Genomic DNA, 21,999 nt, shown 5'->3' on the forward strand with positions numbered 1-21,999 from the left:
ATAAGTTAGAGACGGAGCGTATTATTTTTCAGGACCTCTGAAAGTAGGAGGAACAAAATTAGCGGAAGCTTGCCTTACATATGTTCTGGCGTTATGAAGCACGTTGGAAAGCATGGCTGTAATATTGCCAATGGAATTCAAAAAGCGTAGCGGTTCAGTCTTGCAGCAGGAGTTCTAGCAGGTGAAGGAACTGACGGCGTAGATCTTGGGAGGCCACGCACGATACCAATGGGCAGTTGCCTTTTTTTCTAAACATTCCATGCTTTTCCGGATCTGCTCTTATCTTTGCTATGTAAGTCATGAGGAAAGAATTTCTAAGCTTTCTTATTGGAAATCTCAATCAACATGCACTCACTTTCTTGTGGTTCAGTCAAACGGCAAACTCTACCACATTCGTCATATTTCCCAGACTCTGCCAATATGTCCCCTACCGAAAATTGTGCACTCAACATCTGCCATGGTCCGGCACAGCAAGATTTTCATTATCTCTGGGCAAAGGCTCAACAGCTTGTCTTTCGTTTGCTCTTGGGAAGCTTCCCAAACATCCTCACTATTCCCATAATTGAGGCCAAGCAATGTGTTTTCTCTCCGCTGGACGAGTTTCAATTGTTCGAATGGTCGGGGAAATGAAGTCCCAATGACTATCAAGCTCGTTGTTACAAAGCTGCCGGTGTAACGCTGCTGGTGATCTCGCTGTTTGATTCTTTTTCTCAAACTTTGTGAAGCAGATCCGTATCTGCGGCTCGGCGGCACCGTGATTAGGTCGCACTTTTGATTTGAGAATGGAATTATGAGCTGACTATCTTGATGGCACACTGAAATTCAGTGAAACGTCTTACAGCAGTTGCAGACATCGGGGGTGAAATATTTGTTTCGAAACATTTCGCTGCAACATCTGGGTATGTACCAAGTACCTGTCTACTCACACGAAACACATCTAACGGCTCAAACCCACGGCACGATCGGGAAATTCTCTCTGTATGCTTACTTTCTTGGCAGGAACTACGATCGCCCTTTTTTGTTGTGCATGTTGCTCTCGACATGTTGTTGACCCGAAGAAATCAGATGATGCTTTTTCCATCATGGCTCAGACGGTTCGCTTAACTCTTAGAATGGGGAATCATCAGCATAGCTTGGAACCCCCCCTGCAAACCTCAAACATCCAAATACACCTGTCCCACTTCCTGATTGTGGAAGTCACGCCGCAGAGCATAGCCTTACGCGTGGGGACAAGCTAGAGTAGCTTGTTGACTTTGAGGCTCATGGAAGGGCAAAAGACCCCAACCAACGAATGGGAACCGTGAGCATTGAAAATGGTTGTGCGGCTCGAGACCCAATGGTAGCGGACGTAAATTCGGCGAAGCCTCGCTCTGGAGTGGATTATTCTCCAGTAATAGGAGTTTCCAACGAGGCTTTGCATTATTCCCCATACTCTGGACCTTCAGTTGGGTAATAGTTATACAGAAATGCAGGTCCCAACAGAATCTGAAACAAAATGCTGACTCTTCTTTTCTGTTACCGGAGATCTTATTTGCTGAAATCGCTGTTGTGTGTTTGTTTGCGCGTTTGTCATTGTATCAAGCATAGCGTTAGCGGCCAAGTGGTATACCGCAAGTTGGAGACCCAAGAGTCTGTTCACACCAACTGGTCTACCTGGATTTTGACATTCTAAGGATGGGATATCCATACAAACTCTGTTGGAGTTAATGCTCACGGTGAGTTGGAATCCATAACTGCGGATTCCAGTGTCTTTACGTTCACGACTCATCCATCGATGCCCACCGGAAAGGGCGCCTTTGCGAAGCAAACACTCTGGGTCTATTCTTGACGCTTACGATTGTTATGATTCTGCTCCTGCTAACATCATAGCAACTGGATCCTGCTCGTAACGTAGGTGAAGAAAGAGGCTATCGCAATCCGTAGGAAATAGAGAAGTTTTGGGAAGAGGCTGTTGAGTTGGGCCCTGGCTTCGGGGACTACTGTACCAGCTCTTACCGTGAGAATTTGACCTCAAACTCCGGTCAACCCACATGGCAATGATGGACGTCAGCGTTTCATTAGACGATTCGGAGTCGGAAGTAAAGCAAAGTCAGCAATTGATTGTCGCCCGGCAAACATGGTAACCGATGCGCGTGTATTTGTCAATTGCGAATGAGCGATTTGCGTTCTCTTACCATGGCGCACATGTATGTCATGACGCTTGTCAGAACAGGACAGCATCCACAAAAGAAGCACGGAAGTTTGTGGACCTTTTCCAGGACGATTGTCGGAGAGCATCATGGCGCCATCGATTACAGACGCTCGTACCATCATACCACGATGGGGCCTGGTTAGACGCCATAATCTTATTGATCCTCGAGAGAGGCCGAAGCTAGTGCGGTTGTGTGGCACAAACCTTTTAGCTTGAAGATATATTTAGGAAAGTTAGGACCTGCTCGCTAAACTCCGCCCATGGTTGGTGTAAACAAGTGCGCTTGTGTACCGTCGGCGGGTAAAAAGTAAGCCTATGCTTAAAACTTTGACGTTACTGGTAAAGTAGCCGCTCTTACCAACCCTACCAACCCTAAAGCGGTGGCTTTGTCAACATCCCCATACCGCGATTCGCTGCTGCCCTCTTACACTTTGTGGCTTTTCTGTAGAATAAGCATCTAGCCCTGACAAGTGTGTTTGTTGTGGTCCAGTTGACTGGACGCCTTGCCGAGTCTGTCGCCGAGAGGCTCAATGGAGAGCGCTTGAGCCGGCAACACTTCTTAATTAGGACATGACCATTACGAGAAATTGCGGTTGCAGCTCTCCATCGCGCTTAATACCCATGCGGACATGCCAGCATGCCACGACTTATTCCCAGACAGGGGAGAGTTGCAACGGACCAGGGTGAGTTCTTTCTAGAACACCACTGGCTGGTACGGTTCGTTTCAGATTCTACAAGGGACATCCGCAGCACGAGGTGGTGACAGGGAACGTGAAGATCATGGACTGTCGTCGATTTCACCCCGCTGTGATCAACAGCTCTGTCCTGCCTTATCGTGCTTTCAAGGTGGTGTCACCGATAGCTACTCTGTGTGAAATCTGTAGGTTTAACTGCCGATCACAAGGTCACACACCGTCCTATTCAGGTCAATTGATCCCAGCATTCTATCTTTGAGTTGTGTGAGAGAGCTCTACTGAAATGGACAGGACTGACTTAGACCCAAGCGAGCAGTCTCTCCTAATAGTTAGATCTCACAAGCGAGGAGCCTTGAATATGGATACAATAGAAGCTATGGTCAACGATGATCGATCGAGCTCCATCTCGAAGCTATCCGTCATCCGGCTAGGTCAAGTCTGTAAGATTATTGGTTCCCGGGTATTTTGACAAAGAGCTGGAGCTCCATTGTCCGTGTGGAAAAGCTTTCGCCGTCTGCCACGAGGGATGTGGGTCTGGCTATTTTCGACTTTCGGAATCGCAGCCCGTTTTGCAGAAAAGTGGCAGCCAAATACAGAAGAAATCCGGTCTAGTCTAGTCTAGTCATCTAGTGAGCGGCCTTAGCCGACCCACACAGCGGTTGATCAACAAGTCTGGTCCTGTTTCCTGGACCCAAAACGTGGCAGTGTTTATGTACTCCGTGCTGCACCCACCTGCAGAGCGAGTAGCACAACGTTACCGTACGGAGTGCTCTTCACATGTTTCTGCGTTCTGTATCTCAAGTCACTCTTACAGGATTCGGCGAGTTTTTCAACATGCGTGCAGTGTTTGATGAGTTGCTGCAGATTGAGCAGTAGAGTACTCAATCCGGATAAAGTCCCCTCGTAGAACCTCCAGCTCAACCGCTTCGGCAACTGCGTTACTGCAGTGAATGAAAACGATTAGCGACGGCCACACCAGGGCGTATTCAAGCTCTTCAAGATGGAAAAGAGCCGGCCGGAAATTTCGTACCTGACAGATCTGGTGCAAGGTAGTGCAGACGGTCAATAATAGGTAATAGCCAGTGGTGCCGAACACTTTTGAGCCTTGTACACTCACGGCCATTGAAACAGTGCTGCCATATGTTGCTATTTACTGTACAAAATATGCTTAACGAGCCAATCTGAAGCTTCTAAAGTGGTTTGGCTGTGCCACTATGTCATCGAGTAGCGTGTTTGAGCAGAAGCTTAGCCCACGAGCTGCCGAATGGCGCCTGGTCCGTTGCAGTCGTGCTGTCTGGGGCATCTCAGGCTCTTGCACGCTCTCATACAATCTCGGTCACTGATTTCACCCGTGATTGTCTGATAAAGACCCCTCCAGCGTGCGGCACGGCATCGCCAGCAGCACTGTAATGATCACGGAGATAATCGCCACTGGCAATTCAGACTGCCGGATGCAGCAAAGGTCGACGATGCGTCGATGTCCGGGGGCGACAGCGAGAGAGAGCATGGCACTAGCAGGCCAAATGCTGCCATGTGCAGGGCAACAGCGTGGCCAGCGAGATGGATAATGGTGAGCCGTCGACGCTCTTGCTCTGAGCTGCAGCAGTACAGGCGTTACCATTCGCAGATGGCGCTGTAACACTGCACCGCGTGCCGTACGTACATCGCTATTCAGACTCCAGAGGCAGGTACTGCTTGTCCTCCGTACTTTTCTGTCACCAGGTCCCTCGTGGGACAGGTACTACCTGCTCATGCATCTGCAGCCTCTCTAGCTCTGCATCTAGAAGGATAAGATGTCATAATAGCATTCTGTAGTACCTGTACAGATTGTACCAGACTTTGTTCCGCGTATAGAACAGTGGAGTGAGAACTACTCCCCTCGCCATCTCCCCACCTCTGGCCGTAGCTAACCCCACAGCGCTTTGGCTGCATTGTCCACATTGCCCTACGAAATGTATACATAGGTACAGGCCGGGGACCACAAAGAGCGAAGCCTCGCAAGGCAGCCTCGCCGTCGCACGGGGAGATTGGGCGAGCGTCTGTGAAGAGAGCGTTTGCGTTTCTATTAACATGGGCCTCGCTTGTCCAGTCGACCCCCCGACAAGCGACCAGGGGCTGAATCCTTCGCCAAGGTCGTCGAGATCGACCACTAATAGCACCTGGTGCGAGCTCGACCTCGACTTGCATCATGGCAGGCCTGCTTTGAGCTTATCCCCCCTGGTGGCTGCTGGCCTCTTCTCTTCTCAGTCAAACTGTTGTCCCTTGACTCTCCACCGGTAGCAGGCCACAAAATGCCTAGGGTCCTCGAAGGGGGCCCTGGCCCCTGGGCATTCTGCATACGGCCTTGTTCCCGCTGCCAGTCGTAGTGGAGGCGGAGACCGCTGCTATCAAGTTTTGTGCCTCGAGGATCCCTCGAAACATCTAACTCGATAAAGTCTCATCTCATCTCATCTCATCTCCCTCTTTCCTCAAAGAGACCCCCCTGCTTCTCCCGAACCCCACGATTTTATATAATCCTACGTTCCAACACCATTTTCACCTTTGTCTATTTCAGGTATCTCATCTAAATCCTGCGTATGTGCCGCCATCACCAGTCACAGCCCCTCAGTATCATCCTTCCGTCTCTATGGACTCCCTCTATATAGACTCGAGTACAGTAGACTCACGTCAACCCAGATCCAGAGCCAACAGTCATCTGTCATCAACAGCACTACAGTTTCAGGGTTTGAACATTTTGGAATCCGACCAAGCCTCATCAACAAACGAGCCTCTTGTACATGTTGGGTTTCGTACAACATCACCACAATCCTTCATCGAGGAACATAACCCCTCATCAACACATATAACTGCTCCGACCCCTCAAGGACTGACTCCATTCCCACTCCTATCAGACAGTGACTTGGACGCAGACTGGACATACTTAGAAGCAACAGGAGGACAAACAGGATCAACATCTTTCCTTACAGTAGATCCACCACAGTCTTTTCAACCTCAACGCTCCCACTCATTACATTCCTTGAGCCCACCAACTATCCTTCGATCCAATTCTATACCAGCAAACATGAGGTTTGTCAACGAACAGTCTGGTGATCAGTTGGACATCCACTGACAACATTATAGTACCATGGGGATTCAACAGTATGATAGCCGTTTCGACGCTAGCATCACTCCAGGCATTCGATCATACAACACATGGCCAGCTGCTCGTGAGTACAATCTTCTTCAGGCGGTATCTACCTCCATCTAACAGTTTGCTAGACTATGACATGAATGAGCAGTTCATGCCCCAGATCCCAAGCCCACCACTTAACCCATCTATGCTTTCTGTTTACGACGATCCAAAATTCCAACCAATTTACTCTCGTTCTCTTTCATCCAGCCCTCCACGAGCATCGCTTACCCCAGAGCAACGGGAATTGAAGAGACAGCGAGATGTCGCCAGAAGGGATTCCAAGACGAGAGTTAGACGGGAACGTTCCATCAGCAACCCATACGTAGTTTCCAATCGCGGCTCGCCAGATCTGATGTCACGAACACTCCCAGAATATCCTAACAGTCTCACACCTTCACCTCTCATGGGCTCTGGCCCACTCCCATCGCTACCTCAACAGTCTTCTCCAGCTTTGAGCAGCTCATCTTATCTTACACCATACTCGCCACAAATCAATGATGGAACAGGAGGACAGCAGGAAATCTATGGACCAGTCTTTACAATGAGCCCAGCGGACTTTTCAAACTCGCCTACATTTACAAACATGACATACGCCCACAGCGGACAAGAAAACAATATCCATTCATATGTGTAAGTTTTACATGATAGCCACAAATTTTAGACAATGACTAATAATTTCTGCAGTGGCCGTCCACATTCTCTCTCGTCAGCTTCAGATCAGCCTCACATGTATCAACATAACGTTAGCCCCAAGATTGGATCTTCAGACTCGGGCGACCACGTTAGAGTTGTTCACAGCCGACCCAAGCCACAGTGCTGGGAACACGGGTGCAACGGAAGACAATTCTCTACATTTAGCAATCTCCTACGCCATCAACGCGAAAAGTCAGGAGCTGCAGCTAAATCGAGCTGTCCAAATTGCGGAGCTGAATTTACTCGCACCACAGCGCGGAACGGCCACATGGCGCATGAGAAATGCAAGCAACGACGAAACTCATAGAACACACACGATCTTTTCATCCTTTTGCGAGTCTTTTACTTTTCATTTGTACTGCATTGTTTGGAGTATCACATTTGTCAGGTTTTTGGTGTTTTCGGAAGGAGTATGGGGGCATTAGAAAAATCAACGGTTACAGGGGAATTCATTTTCAACGAGGGATGTACACTGGGGAAAACGGTGGCAGCATTTACATGTGTCTGACGAGAGCGCCAAGAGGCTACTACTATTCGCTATTATACCCTTCTTTCCATCACTGTACTTTAGTTATCGAGACAAGAATTGAAGCAAACTTCAAATTTACCACATGAGCATTCCATCAGATCGGTGTAATTGTGACGTTTGCAGCTGAACAGGCAAGGCACAGTGGTGTTTAACGTTGGTGAAACAGGGGGGCTAAAAAGTCGGGCATCAGGCAAGATGCACCGACAAAATTCCAAAATAAGAAACGGAAATCAGACCTTGAGTCTAAGGAAATTGCAACAATGACCGATACTACTCTTTGCTGCAATCTGCAGGCGTTGCTGTGGGGAGAATGTGTAGTTTGGAGGCCGTAAATGCTCGGTTTGTGATGTTGTGATGCTTTGAATGGTTCGCTTAAGCGAGAACACTGCCCCTTTCTAAATAGCACGGGAGGTTGAGTCTGCGAGCCTTACGGAGGTACGCTCCACACCTTTTTCTGCAGTCGTACAGGATGATCTCGGGTGGCTACTGGCTGTCATCAGTCATCGGCGAGGTTTGAGATGCACTTTCGTGTCTAGCGAGTCGAATAATAAGACGGTTCTTCTTCCCTGGCGTAGAGCTTTATTCATCCGCGCGACGTGGTTAAGCGAGTGCAGATGAGTTGATGCTCGCTCGATTCTGCTGACGGTAAATAGCGGTTTGGCTGAGGTTGACGCTGCCGGCTGAAGTGACGATTGGGTGGGGGAGAGTCTCAAGGGAGGGTATCGCGTGGCCACGAGGGAGGCCTGCTCGCTGACTATTCGAGTTGTGCCTCGTTTTGCTGTCACAGGTTGGAGATGGTGGTGTGGGAAGCGTGCTGTGTGGAAGAGCCAAGTTGTCTCAACGGTGTCGACTTGCGCCGAAAGGCTCAAACCTGCAGACAACGACAATCAGCATCTTAAAATACTGTGCCCCGTATGCGGTTTGAAGCCACCCTGGATATCTGAAACCCAGGTTGAAGAAGGCGTGGAGGAGAGCGCAGAATAATGAAGACAATAACGATCATCAGTGACTTTGGAATTGTTCAAGTATTTTCAGCCCCCACGAGCGAGGTGCATCGAGGTGACATCTCGGGGTTCGCCCGTCATCTGAATCATTTCCGGACGATCTTGACCCACAACATCACGACTCTATCTTCCCGCTTCTCTCACGCCGCACAGCTCATCAACAACCTCGTCCTCACCTCAACCTCGCTTGGCTGCTTAACACCCTCGATTGCTCATCAGTCAGGAACCTTGTAGCTCCGATTCTCCCCTTGACGCCATCAGTGCACCATGATCTGCCCGATGGCATGATGGCATGCCTTTGAACCACGAGGAAAGCTACCGGCACATTTTGTTATCTCCAATTTCCTAGATCCACACGTTCTGTTACTTGTTCTAGAAACCCGCTGACCGGCTCATAGCTGCTCACATTACTGCGGGATGTTTATTTATGGCCATTACACAGGCCATGCAGGTACCGTATGAATGTACATGTTTTGTGCGACTCGCGGGAGCATCACAGCTATTGTGCCTGAAAACTAACTTCACAAGCCGTCTAAGCAGGAACACAATTGCACAATCCTTCAGCCTTGCTCATCGGCTAGCAACGCTCTCTCGAGGACCTGCCTACATGAGCTTTTTCCTGAGGTGGCAAATTGAGAATTGTATTATCCGTTCTTCGCCCTCAAATCGGTGCAAATGCAACTGCGTCACAGCATTGCATTTGCATTTGGTTCGGCGTTGACCACCAATGCAGAGAATGACGGCAAATTTGGCATTCGATATCAGAGATCCCGCTATCAACCTTCCTAAAGAGTTAATCAACGTGGCAACGTGGCAGCGTGGTTGTTTTCCCCGAGGTACGAGAGATAGTGTAAGGTACCCCCGAGGCACAGCTTGTAACAGAGCAAAGAGAGTGTGACAAATTGAGTTTATCTTGCTGATAAACGTTTCGAGTCCATGGAAGACTTCATGTGAGGGGTGCCTCGGCGACTATAGGTGAGTAAGGTACATTAAGATCGTACGAGGAAAGATCCGCTCGTTGCATCTCTCCGAGGCGTTCAAACATGATACCAAACCACAATTAGGTGAGTTTTTAGGTCTTTGGTAAGTATCCCGATGAGGAATTATGTGAGAACTTAGGAACCCTTGTTCTGTGGAAATGGCGTCTTGGAAGCTTAGTGTTCCATGATCTTCAGGAAGGATTTCATGTCGGTCAAGCCGGCTTTTCGACCTTGTTAACACGCAATCTAAACATTTCTCAGATCACTGCTTTCGAGTGATAGCAAGTGTAGCCGTAAAACGCGTTGAAGCTCTTCCATTGCTGTGGTTGTGGCTGCTTTTTACGTGGTCAATCCGTGAGGACCATGAGGAATGGTGCCGCACGTTTTCAAAGGACCACCTGATCAAAACTTGAGAAATATCACGTTTGAATATGTCAAGAAGAACTTTTCGTGCGATCTCGTTGAAAGGGATCAATTCTTGTATACTTCAAAGACATTCTAAATGTGGAGTCTTGCATCTGGCAACCATCTCGAGAGTCCTTCGCTGAATACATTTTGGAGACGAAGTTGCGCAGCAGATGTTTTCCGAGTTTCGAATCCTGCATGAAGAATTTTTCGTCACCTTACACGAGAAAGTTCTATGATAAGAAAATGTTGTAAGTGTTGGCAATTGAGAAGTGCAGCACAGCATATTGGATAATCTGCCTTGCAAGGAGTTATGAAAATACGCTGTCGTGTTGAAACTCTTGTGTATCTACTCGTGTGAGTGTTTTGGCTGGCTTGGAGAAGACCAAGTTTTACAATTTCGAAGATAGACTTGATAGAGTCGGGAGCAGAGCCAACGAGATCAGGTAGGGAAGCTCTGTTGTGGAGAGGCAGGTGCGAACCACACTGGCAGACTCGCAATGACGGGAATCTTGCAGCCCCATCGTCGCCTTCTTTGGTGCTTGAATCAGATAATATCGGTGGTTGAATTAACCACATTCTCCATTTTTGAACATCTGCATCATTTTTGTATTCAAACAGCTCTAACACTTTTAAAATGGTCGAGGCTCAGCAGACCGGTAACCATACCGCTCACGAGGAGATAGATCTTGGGACAGCAGAGCAACCGACGAATCCATCTCGAGAAGAAGAGAATCCTACTTCGTTCGTGCCGAGGATACCACATCACGAATCTGCAACAACCTCACCTGAGCCATTGATCGTTGCGGAAAATACAGTAGTCGCCAAGCCGAGCTCATTCATCAATCGTATACTTCCAGCAACATGGTGGCCGACGTCGAGAAAGAGATCAGCAGGTGAATCTAACCAAAAAAGGTAAACAAAAACCCTCCTAAGATCTTGAATGTCACTTGTTAATTACCGCGAAACTTGTATATAGATCGAGTTCCTTCAAATTTCCCTACCTTGCGGGCTGTTGTTCCATTGCGGCATTTGGGGTCTTCACTTACAGTACGGTAATCTTCGTCACGAACGACGTAGTACCAGCTGATTCAATGCAGGTTGGGACTCAGAGATACTTTCCTTGCGTATGATGGACGCTATCGCCAACACCTTTCGCGAGATGAAATCAAACCTCGAGTTATGGCGGGTGTTGATGATTGGGATTACCTATTTAGGAACAGGCATGGGAGCGCTATTAGGATCGTCAGTCTAACAGCCAACCGTTCGTTGCCATGAATCCGTTGTCTCTGATACTGTACAGATCGCTCTCCATTGAATGCTCGATCGATACCTCCATATCTTTCGCTATGGGGCTGTTTATTTTCGGAACCATTGGTCAGGTTTTCTTGCCGAAGCTCGCATTATTCCTCATATCAAGATTTGTTGCTGGAGTTGGACAGGGTATAATGCTGGTTGTTGCTACAATTTATATTTCCGACATAGCAACGCCCGCCAATCGAGGTGCTTTGGTCCTAGGTATGTCTAACACTGCAAGATTGACGGGACACCTTCCGAGTACCATTTCGTCAAGAAACGTATTTCCACCGCTCTGTCCCTAGCAAACATATTTAATCTTGTTGACAGAGATAGCATTACAGGAGTGCTAAAACAACTCAAGTAATAACAGCGTTTTGGGCGGAGCATCGTTATTCTGTCGTAAAGAGGTGTCCCGTAAAACTTTCAGCACACTGGTACTGCTAAGAAGTAAATGGTAGATTGCTTACTTTCGATAGTGGAGGGTTTTATCACCATTGGCGGCCTTTGCTCGCTGTTATTCGCACACTTGTGGATTCATGAGAGTCGACATGACCGCGAATTGAATGGGAAGCTGCCCACAATAACACAGGTATCCTTCATATTTCTTCAAACCAAATCAAGTATTACCTTTAGGTCTAACTAAGACATAGGTTGTATTTGCGGGAATCTTCTGGATCATGTCTTTAAAGTTGCCAAACTCGCCTCGTTTTCTGCGATCTCGTGGACACAGTATAGAAGCTCAGAATATTCTAGCACGATTGCGTAAAACTGCTAGACCACGCAGTAATTTTCCTGGGGAGTATGACATCGCCGAGCCGGCTGTGGCGTTAGATAGCAGAAGCACACAGACACAGAGGCCTGGCGAACGAAACAGTTGTATCAATACTATGTTTTCTTCGTGGTCAGAGATATGCGGTTCAAAATATCGGAAGCGTATTATGCAAGGTGTGCTTCTTTTGTCGATGCCGCCGGCATCAGCCTTCGCTGTTCTTCGGTATCGTTCAATTTTTGGGCACCATTGCGTTGTCACAGATGATTGGAACGGATGGTTTTTTTACTACTATGAGAACCTGATACGACTCGGTGGCCTGGTCATTTGCTATCTACTGATCGATAGATGGGGTCGAAGACCACTGCTATTATACGGCTCTGCTGTGAGCGCGGTATTTCTTAGCTTCGCTACAGCAGTGGCATATCTTGCGTTTGAAATTCAGTGTGGTCAAGTTCCGATGTTGACGAAGTGGCTGGGGTTGGCCGTGTCCGGGCATTTCTATTTAGTATTTTCCGCGACTTGGGGCACCGTACCTATCATTCTTGCTGCTGAGATCTTCCCTAGCCGTTTGAGAGCAAAAGGGTTTGCCATATCTGTCTGTGGGAGCTCATTGTAGGTCTTCATCCCATCCAATTGGATCATTAAGGATGTCCCGCTTTCGGTTTTCGACAGCCACTTTCTCGCACCCTTGGAGTATATTTTTGCTGATACACGGTAGCGTTAATATCATCAACGATGTGTTGTGGTTCTATGTTCCGGCACCACCGTGGCTTCTCTTGGCTTTGTTGAGTCTTGTTTGTCTGGCGGCTGGTGTTTGGGTCTATTTCGACATACGAGAAACCAAAGGGCTTGGGTTCGAACAGATTGATTCTGTCTATCAGAATAAATGCATGAGCTCTAGAGCCGTTGATGAGGAGGTAGAGTTGCAAGCTACCCGCTAATGAATGAAAACCTGAGAGATAGAAATTGTAGAGTAGAAAGCGGCCTGGGCAAATAGAACGAGGACTCCTGATTCAGGAGTTAACCGAGCGCTGGATGTATCTTAAGCGAAAGAAGTATACCTAGGTATTTCTTGAATTTTTTGACGAACACGATTTGACGGCCAAATTTGCCGAGAAAGGTACTGATACTGAACAATCCAAACGGACACATCGGCTATCGATTTGTTTGAGGCGCATTAGATGTCGTTTGTACTAAATCCAAACCCTACTTTGCTATTGGCACACGATTCTATGCCTGAGGCATCCAGTCGAAATTCAATTAACGCGAAATACAAGACGCGTCTCGCGATCCCTCCACACTTTCAACAAACAACACCAGCAAAAATTACGAAACTGTCCAGAACACCTCGCTCTCTCGCCGCCTTCTGCTTCCAAGAAATAAGCTTCTCATATACTCGTCAATAGTAAGATTCTTCGTCTCTTCCGTTATTTGATTTCGATTCGACACTTTCAAGGAAATACCAGATCCTCCCACCACGAGGAGCTAAATCGTAAATTCCTCATTTCGCGTTTGCAATACTGACTATTCTGGTTTCAGTGCTTGAGGCACGTTTAGAACAGGCCGATCTCCTGAAAAAGGTCGTAGATGCCATCAAAGATCTCGTCCAAGACTGCAATTTCGATTGCAATGACAGCGGTGTCGCCCTCCAGGCGATGGACAATTCTCACGTCGCTCTCGTCTCCATGATGCTCAAGGCAGAAAGTTTCTCACCATATCGGTGCGACCGCAATGTTGCTCTAGGTGTCAACCTTACCTCCCTTACGAAGGTCCTCCGCGCGGCACAGAATGAAGACATATTGACTTTGAAGGCTGAAGACGCGCCTGATGTTTTGAACTTGGTTTTCGAGAGTAGTGCAAGCGATCGGTTGAGCGAGTATGACTTGAAGCTTATGGACATCGACCAAGAGCATCTGGGAATCCCAGATACGGAATATGCGGCGACAATCAGCATGCCTAGCACCGAGTTCAAGCGCATCTGCATGGACCTTATGGCACTTTCTGAATCCGGTGAGCCTTTCCGCTTGGATGGGGATTCCAGTTTACTAATCAATGGTCTCACAGTCTCGATCGAAGCATCCAAAGATGGAGTCAAGTTCACATGCGCTGGAGATATTGGAAATGGAGCAGTCACACTACGAAGCCACAGCAACGTCGATAAGCCAGACCTTGACGTGGATATTGAGCTCACCGAGCCAGTTTCTCTTACATTCTCCCTGAAATACCTTGTGAACTTTTGCAAGGCTGCGGGGTTGTCTAAATCTGTTAAGCTATGCCTCTCGAACGAAGTACCGCTATTAGTTGAATATGCTCTTGCTGGAAGCAGTTACTTGAGATTTTATCTGGCTCCAAAGGTAAGCCCAACAGGAATAAGGTCTGTAAATGTGGGTGCTAACAAAATTCTAGATTGGTGATGAGGAATAGACGAAGCATTTACAAAATGTTGTTACGAGCGAATGGATTTTGACGCATATTCTGTACCGCTTGGGCGTGTTTGGTTGTTTTCATGGATATTGATGAAGGGATGATATGGGTTTCCTAGGGGGCACACCTCTAGAGGCGGCTGATGGTTCTACAGCTGTACGAGCAATTAAACAGTTAGACGGTTGGGAGTTGGCAATCTGAGTAATATACCACATATCATCGTATTTGCCATATTGTTGTGTGTTTAACACTCAAAGCTCTGCTGCAGTTGGGATGCAGCTTGGTGCGGGGTCGTTTCGCGAATGCACGACCCCACCAGTGGAATTGCCACTATCGAAACTACAACCACGATAAGGAATTTCTCCTGCTCTTGTATTCTTTCGTCACAAACAAAGATGCGATTTTCTGGTGCGACGAGACTACAGACCCTTGATACCTTCCTCTCGTGACAACTCGCGCATTTCTCTGTTTAGTATTCTCGATCTCGAAGATCTTGTTGCTGCTGTACGGCATATCAAGTCGCAGCTATGTCTGAAGTATCAGAATTCCCAATTCCAGAGACCCATGTTCTTGCGGTCGCCAGTCATGTAGGACTAGTACAATCTACTTGCGCGTTCGGCTTGGACTGACAAATGTAAAAGGTCGTTTATGGGTGAGTTGTTGGAAATCTTCCTGATGAGTCAGACCACGGCTGAAGAATCTGAAGATATGTTGGAAACACAATGGCTACATTCGTCATGCAGTCGCTGGGCTGCGAAGTATCCTCTATCAACACGGTACAGCTCAGTAAATCCCCTTCCACCCGCAATTGGCGTGTAGCTGAGCAGTATAGGCAATCATCTAGGATATGGCCAAGCCAAAGGCACACGAGCAACGGCATCCGAAATTTCAGATCTCTACCAGGGTCTCCGGGATTCCTACCTCGATTCATTTGATATGATGCTTTCTGGGTACCTTCCAGGTGCTGCCGCCGTAGAAGCTGTGGGTACGATAGCTAGGGATTTGAAGTACAAGGCTACTATGAAACCGGGCAGCTTTTTTCTGGGTTCTCGATCCGGTTATGGGTGATAACGGGAAGCTGTATGTGGCAGAGGATGTGGTACCCGCGTACAAGGCATTGATCAAAGATGCAGATTTGATTTTACCAAATCAGTTCGAAGCCGAGTGAGTGGTTTCGCAGTCAGTCGTATACGGTAAAATAGCTGACTGGATATAGAACATTGAGCGGAGTAAAGATTGTGGATATGGACAGTTTGAAGTTGGCTATTTCAACTTTACATGAAACTTATCACGTTCCGCATATTATGATCACTTCTATCACTCTACCCACACCGGGCGCTACTGCTTCACTCGCTGTTGTAGGCTCGACAGCTACCACCAATTCCGAACCACGCATGTTCAGTATTAGAATTCCAGCCATCGACTGTTTCTTTTCTGGTACCGGAGATATGTTCGCGGCCTTGTTACTTGTTCGATTTCGAGAAGCTGTTTTCAATACGCCTGGCCTATCCGAAACAGACGCATGGAGGTCAGACAACGATGTCAAAGCTACAGAGCTGCCACTCGCCCAGGCTGCAGAGAAAGTACTTGCCAGTATGCATGCGGTACTGACGAAGACCAAGGAGAGCCGGGATCTTGAATTAGAGCTTTACAAGAAGAAGAGAGCGACTGGCACCGATACTCCGGATGGGAAGAAGATGAAGCTGGTGACAAGTAAAGCAACTGAGGTTCGGCTTGTGAGGAATTTGGGAAGTTTAAAGAATCCAAATGTGCAATTCAGAGCAGAAGATGTATAGATGAAATTTCGGTAAGCGGCTTGGGTAGATTTGTATCTGCAAAGCATTGCGCATAGACAGCAATATGTCATCCAACTATGACAAGCACTCACATACACTAGAAGAGGCGAATAATCAAATAATGTCAGGCTAGAAGTTAATGCAGCTTTCTTTTCGTATTGAAATCTTTCTATATCATCTCAAACCGCACACCAAACTCCATTTTAAATTCCGTCAGTTCATACTCCGAATCCAATACACCCCCTACTCAACCAGTGCTCCCGAACCCTCCCGCGCCTCTTACGCTCTCCTCCAGCTCCTGCACCTCAACCACTTCGGGCGTGTAAATTCTTTCCAGAACTAACTGTGCAACACGATCACCTTCCTTGACTTCAAAATCCTTTTCGCCGTGGTTGAACAACAGAACCTTGACTTGCCCACGGTAATCCGCATCGATTACTCCAGCACCAGTGTCGATCATATGTTTGCTGGCTAGACCAGAGCGGGGGGCTATGCGACCATCTACAGATTGAATTTAGTAGGGCATTGAGATTGAGTACTAAGGTATCGATATAACATACAAGTCCCGGCAGGAACAGCCATACTAATATCGGTATCGACCAACACCTTTCCCCTCGCCGGCACAGCCGTATCTTTCGCAGCATAAATATCATAACCAGCCGCGAACGCGCTCCCTCTCGTCGGCAGCTTCGCCTTGTCGCTCAATTTCTTGATCAGCAACGCGGGCGCCTCGTCGACCTTCGTAACTGCGGGTGTAGGATGCGACATTTTGACGGGTTTTAGCGGTGTAGGTGGGGTGATGGTTGTGGTTGGGATGGAGATTGTGTTTGCGGATGTTGGGGATGCTGGATTGGGCTTTTGGCGTTTGGGGAGAGGGGAGGTGGGTGGTGAGGTTGCGGACATGATTTGGTTGTGGTTGGGAGGGAGGAGGAGACGCGACGAAGGGGAAGACGCGTTTGCTGTTCGGTTAATTGCTTGGCGGTGGGGTGGGATAATAGGGGGCGGGTTGGATTTTCTTCGTATGGGATTATTCTCAGGATTATAATTTGGGGTGGTCAGCAAGCAATATTGCATTACTAATTCAAGGTCTCTAGATAAGGCTGCCCTTTATGATTCTCAAATTTGATTGGAGTGAAAATCATTACAAGTTACTGGCCAACATTCGCTTTCAGAATTATGGTAATCACTTATGGGTAGCCACACCTGCGAAAAATTCATTCGTTATGTGCAGTACTGTCATGGGGAATGCTGAAGTATATTCTGATAAGCAGAAACACTGTTAAACGAACAGGGAAGTGCCATTACGCACCTCTTGACTGAGCAACCCTCATGCGACAAGATGATATCCGGTCTTTGGATAGTCACCACCTCCATACAGCCAACTCATGGAAAGGAGTGGAGTTATAGAACGTGAATCCCATAATCCATAGGTCGGGAGATCAACAACATGTGTTAGGAGTGTCGTTCTTGTGAATGTCTCGAATATGTTGAGAAAAGGGTTGGATTTGTGACTGTAAGGTTATCGCTTTCCTCTGCTTTATATGACATGCTGAACCAGATCTAGTCTTGTCGAATTAATACCGGTCATGTGTATAACGAGACCCAAAATACAAATGTCGAAATGTGTGGACAACGAGTGTGCTCCCGGAGCCATACTCATGATTCATGTGATTAAGGGCTTGTCATTCATAAACCCGATTTGTAGAGATAGACATACAGTCAAACTTGTATCCTACGTTATATGCAACCAATTGACAGGGGTTATACATGTATTTATGTCTTATGTCTGCTTAATAGACTCCCTTTCAGGCTTTGCTTTCACCCATGTATAGCTCCTGACTGTAAATTTCGGTGATACACACACTTCTAATTCAGAGCCTCTGATCAGTAAAATCTTTTTACTCTCAAAAATGACTAAGAAATCCCCAGTATTAGTACGCCCCAAAGAGTACAATTCAAAGATAGTAAGACTTGACTGCTCTGCCAAAAGGAATCGCAATTGAAGTCAAGCGGAACATGTCTGCACCAGTATACTCACAGAACTTTTCAACAGTTACTCACATCTATGTTCAGACCACAATATAAAGGGCTTCTTTTTCTAATATTTTCCTCTTCCTTATTGTATATTTCAGTATCTTAATATTCAAACAATATCACAAGAGATCAAAAACCTCAAAATTTAGCAACTCAAAACCTTTGAGCTTCTAATCCACGATTCATCATGAACCAAAGTGACGGTAACGATACCCAAGCAAGGAAAGCCACCGAGTTCGACGACTTGCCCACAGAGATCCAAACCAAGATCGCTCGAGAAGCACAGGTCCCCAGGACTATTATTATTCAGGGTTGTGATGTGGTTGGAGTGATAAAGCCTGCTGGAACAACACTGGAAGAAAACCTACTCCGCGAGACTAGTCAATACGTTACGGAGTTGTTAATGCCGTATGAGAACCCGACACTCCTCCAGGTCAACCACAAACTGCAAGATATAACACTTCGCTACTACGAACAAATCCTCCAAAGCGCTATCTCGGTGCATGGCGTCTTTTACGACCACAATAAAAAGACAGTTGTACCAAAGCATAAAGATGAACTGAAACCTATAATCCGCTTCAACTTTGAAGTTGATACGCTAGCATTCAGTCCCAATTTTGCGGTACGTGAAACTATCCGGAACAAGGAAAGCGGTGAAGTGGAAAGTCTCCAATACGCCACTAGTGAAAAAAGATCCCCAGCAGATTCTTTCGGGATTCTCAAAGATTTACTGAAGTCGAAGAATAATGTGGAGAGAGTTGAAAACATAGCTATAGGGGACTTTAGGTGGGCCAAGGTCAGGAATGAGCAGTATCACCATGATGAAGCTCGACAACCGGCGAAGGCTTTTAACGATCAAATCAAAAATGGCTTCCGAAACCTCAAGAACCTGTTTCTCATCTACAACGAGATTCATGATCCTGATGACGAAGATATGGTGTTTTACAAGCTTGATACTTCTGAAGACCAAGGTACAGTCAGAAAAAAAATCATTGCGATGTTCGAAAAGGAGAAACGGCAATCTGCTTGCAAAGTCCCGAAGATCACTTTCATTTCAGATAATGATGAAAAAGCCCGACAGTATCTACCAAAACTGAACATTCCAAAACGTCACCTGGACGGTCATTGATTCTGCCGGCCTGGCAGAGCTTCTCCGACATCCCTGTTTGATTACTGGCACGACACGATACACCTTTTCAATACACACTTAACCCTGTATAATAATACAAGATTCAACTTAACTTTAAACATCTTAACTAAAGTCAAAAAACAAATTTTTATAGAAGTACAATGGGAGGAGAGCTAGACAAATACACAAGAACAAATACAAAAACAAGATCGAATGTTCTTTTGGCTGATCTTCTTAAATAAACCTACGTAAATGCGTGTCGTCGCTTTTTACATGTCAAATAGAATACAATAAAACCTCATCATCAATCCATATTCGCTTTCTAACAGTATGGCAACCACTTGTGAGTCGTCGGACCTGCGTTCAGTCTATTCATTTTCTATACTGTCACTCAAAAGACGCTGTATAAAAGGTTTGCTTTGATTAGGTTAATGCAAAGACAATTCAGAAAACAAAAGAAGGGTTACCGGGGCTCAACATTCCGTCATTTGGTAGTAGCCACCTCTGTATAGCCCACCTCGGAGAGGACTAACGCAATGGTAGAACCTCCTTACTATTCTGTGAATTTATAGTATACTTTAGAGAGGGTAAGCAGCTTGAATCGCAATTCTATTCTAAATAGAGTTAAAAGTATTACATCTACTAAAAACAATCAACAAAATATCGTAAATTTCGTCCACTGTTCTGAGAAAATATCGTACTGCAAAGCCCACTTATTGTATCCTGTCCACTGTGAATCCACCAGTGAAATGAAGGAGAAAAATTCCAGAGATTCTTTGACTCCATACTTCATATTCCGCATAACTAAAAGACGCGTGTAGATGCCGTTGCTATGAATCCGTGGATTATTGGGGGGGAGTATGCGTTTGTGGGAATTGTTGCTTTCTGTCACCTTTATATGGATTGTCTGAAATAGGCTCTAGCCCCTGTTGGTTGCTTCAAGGGATATCATTTGGGGAATGAAATTCATAACTAGAATGACAGACATGTGGAAAGTTTATCATGTGAGTATTCTAAGGTTGTGTTCATATCGAACACGGCTAAAAGGTTGTTACTCATGGCAATAACTCATGAAAATCTACTGTCAATGTTATACTTGGAAGCATATTCGACAAATCTCAAACGACTACATGTGTAATAATAAGCCTCGGCTATCCATGTAATCCACTTTAGGACTTGTCGCTGAGCGCCATGTGTAGCGCTTGATTTGAAGATATCATGACCCACCAAATGCTTGCTTGAGTGCTTGGTCACAAGAACGTTCCTCAAATATGACTAGAAAATACCCTGTAGTATGGGGAGCTCAAAGAATGTGTCTAAAGACAGAGAGGCATCTGTGAATGTTTAGTCAAAGAAACTCAAATTGGAAGTCTAGGGGATTATCTCTGTGACAACATACTCAAATAACTCTCTATTAATGTTAATTATAACGCAGGCTCAGAGTACTATAAAAGGCTCCCCTCTCGCTGTTCTCCCCCTTCTTCCTTTTCATTCAAACATCACAACGGAAGTGTACAAACATACTTCTATAGCCAACATAATAAGCCACTCGAGCTCAAAAGTTCAAAATTCATCATGAGCCAAAGAAATAACACAGCTCCATCGACAGAGCCGCTTAAAGATTTCCATTATTATGCACATCTTCCCGCAGAGTTACGTGAAGCTGTTATGGATCTGTCATATATGCAACATGCTGTCGTCATTCGAGAGTGCGCTGTGGTCGGTGCGGTTAAAGGTAGCGGAGAACCAAATAAGGAGCTGAAAATCTACGAGGTGTATAAGCCAAGTAATCGATCAGGTCAATTTAGGGCCAGCAGAGAGACGAGAGAACATGCATTAAAGACACATACAGTAATTCTGCAAAGATCCATTCCAGGCCACAGCGTACGCTACGACCACAGAACCGAAACATTCTGCCCGAAACATTCTAAGGGCCAAATAATCTACCTCCATAAAACACAGGGCACACTAGCCTGCCATCCGTATCCCATAACTCGTACTTATGTTACGGACCAAGGAAGCCGGGAGGTTAAGGAAAAGATATCTACCGCACACGTGCCAGAACAACCAGAAGTTTCACTTGCCCGTTTGAAAGCCCTATTGAAGGATTCTCGATACCGTCAACATGAGGACGACAATATGTATTTCGACGAAGATGTAGCTCAGGCCGAATTTTATGAAAACCGCAGCGCTAGAAACAACTTGGAAAAAGTTCAAAGCATTGCTCTTTTTAACTTTGCATGGCCTGCACCCCAAGACGGCAACGACTCTGACAGCGAAGATGCCTATTTTCACAAAAGGCTTGAAGAAGAAATCAAAGACGGCTTCCAAAACCTCGAAAGATTGTTCCTCTTCTACTCTAATCACGGGGATGATGAGCAATACATCAAACTCCAAAACGTCTAAGGGTCAAGAGCAAGTCAGAGTCAAGATCCGCAAAATGTTCAAAAGGGAAAAACAAATACGCTCGGATTGTAGCATCCCGGAGATTATCTTCATCGACGAAGCTAGTGAATTCGCCCAAAAATTTCTCAACGAGGTTTAGAGAGACCCAATTAATTGGTACCCTCATCTGGATGATAATTTGCTTCGAGGAAGCGACATTAAAGCCTGACATGAATACGTTGACTAATGTAAAAAAAAAAAAGTTTGTATGAGTACGATGGAGGAGAACCACAAATTGCCACTTATCTTGGCCGCCGTAAGCCAAACTGTAATATAAAAGAAGCAAATTCTAGAGATTCTTTAACCCTAAATTTTACATTTCGCGTAACTCTAAGACACGTGTAGATGTAGTAGCTGTGATTTCTTAAAATGTTAGGCGATGATCATTGGCTTACGACAGCCGTTGCTTTTTCACCCCTGTATGCCATAAC

General features: G+C 46.3%; 7 protein-coding genes across 7 annotated transcripts; 6 read left to right on the forward strand and 1 right to left on the reverse strand.

Moving 5' to 3' along the window:
• Nucleotides 1–5,512: 5,512 nt before the first annotated feature.
• Nucleotides 5,513–7,058, forward strand: GLAREA_00330 (uncharacterized protein; the record flags this gene model as incomplete). The annotated part of the gene is made up of 4 exons (XM_008085088.1): nt 5,513–5,952; nt 6,007–6,092; nt 6,145–6,688; nt 6,743–7,058. The coding sequence occupies 4 exons, from the start codon at nt 5,513–5,515 to the stop codon at nt 7,056–7,058; spliced, it is 1,386 nt and encodes a 461-aa protein (XP_008083279.1).
• Nucleotides 7,059–10,306: 3,248 nt separating this feature from the next.
• GLAREA_00331 (MFS general substrate transporter) lies at nt 10,307–12,681 on the forward strand (the record flags this gene model as incomplete). Its single annotated transcript, XM_008085089.1, has 6 exons — nt 10,307–10,565; nt 10,770–10,914; nt 10,973–11,187; nt 11,339–11,382; nt 11,619–12,352; nt 12,459–12,681. The coding sequence occupies 6 exons, from the start codon at nt 10,307–10,309 to the stop codon at nt 12,679–12,681; spliced, it is 1,620 nt and encodes a 539-aa protein (XP_008083280.1).
• Nucleotides 12,682–12,972: 291 nt separating this feature from the next.
• On the forward strand, nt 12,973–14,164 carry GLAREA_00332 (DNA clamp; the record flags this gene model as incomplete). Its single annotated transcript, XM_008085090.1, has 4 exons — nt 12,973–13,138; nt 13,280–13,750; nt 13,805–14,094; nt 14,147–14,164. 4 exons carry the CDS (start codon nt 12,973–12,975, stop codon nt 14,162–14,164), a joined length of 945 nt encoding a protein of 314 aa, XP_008083281.1.
• Nucleotides 14,165–14,691: 527 nt separating this feature from the next.
• On the forward strand, nt 14,692–15,960 carry GLAREA_00333 (Ribokinase-like protein; the record flags this gene model as incomplete). Its single annotated transcript, XM_008085091.1, has 6 exons — nt 14,692–14,751; nt 14,806–14,816; nt 14,871–14,950; nt 15,009–15,149; nt 15,199–15,328; nt 15,381–15,960. 6 exons carry the CDS (start codon nt 14,692–14,694, stop codon nt 15,958–15,960), a joined length of 1,002 nt encoding a protein of 333 aa, XP_008083282.1.
• Nucleotides 15,961–16,207: 247 nt separating this feature from the next.
• Nucleotides 16,208–16,863, reverse strand: GLAREA_00334 (dUTPase-like protein; the record flags this gene model as incomplete). The annotated part of the gene is made up of 2 exons (XM_008085092.1): nt 16,208–16,461; nt 16,521–16,863. The coding sequence occupies 2 exons, from the start codon at nt 16,861–16,863 to the stop codon at nt 16,208–16,210; spliced, it is 597 nt and encodes a 198-aa protein (XP_008083283.1).
• Nucleotides 16,864–18,181: 1,318 nt separating this feature from the next.
• Nucleotides 18,182–19,123, forward strand: GLAREA_00335 (uncharacterized protein; the record flags this gene model as incomplete). Its single annotated transcript, XM_008085093.1, has 1 exon — nt 18,182–19,123. One exon carries the CDS (start codon nt 18,182–18,184, stop codon nt 19,121–19,123), a length of 942 nt encoding a protein of 313 aa, XP_008083284.1.
• A 1,575-nt stretch (nt 19,124–20,698) lies between these two features.
• GLAREA_00336 (uncharacterized protein) lies at nt 20,699–21,529 on the forward strand (the record flags this gene model as incomplete). The annotated part of the gene is made up of 1 exon (XM_008085094.1): nt 20,699–21,529. The coding sequence occupies one exon, from the start codon at nt 20,699–20,701 to the stop codon at nt 21,527–21,529; it is 831 nt and encodes a 276-aa protein (XP_008083285.1).
• Between the last annotated feature and the right edge of the window lie 470 nt (nt 21,530–21,999).

The sequence above is a fragment of the Glarea lozoyensis genome, assembly GCF_000409485.1.
Source record: "Glarea lozoyensis ATCC 20868 chromosome Unknown GLAREA3, whole genome shotgun sequence".
Classification (NCBI taxonomy): Eukaryota; Fungi; Ascomycota; class Leotiomycetes; order Helotiales; family Helotiaceae; genus Glarea; species Glarea lozoyensis.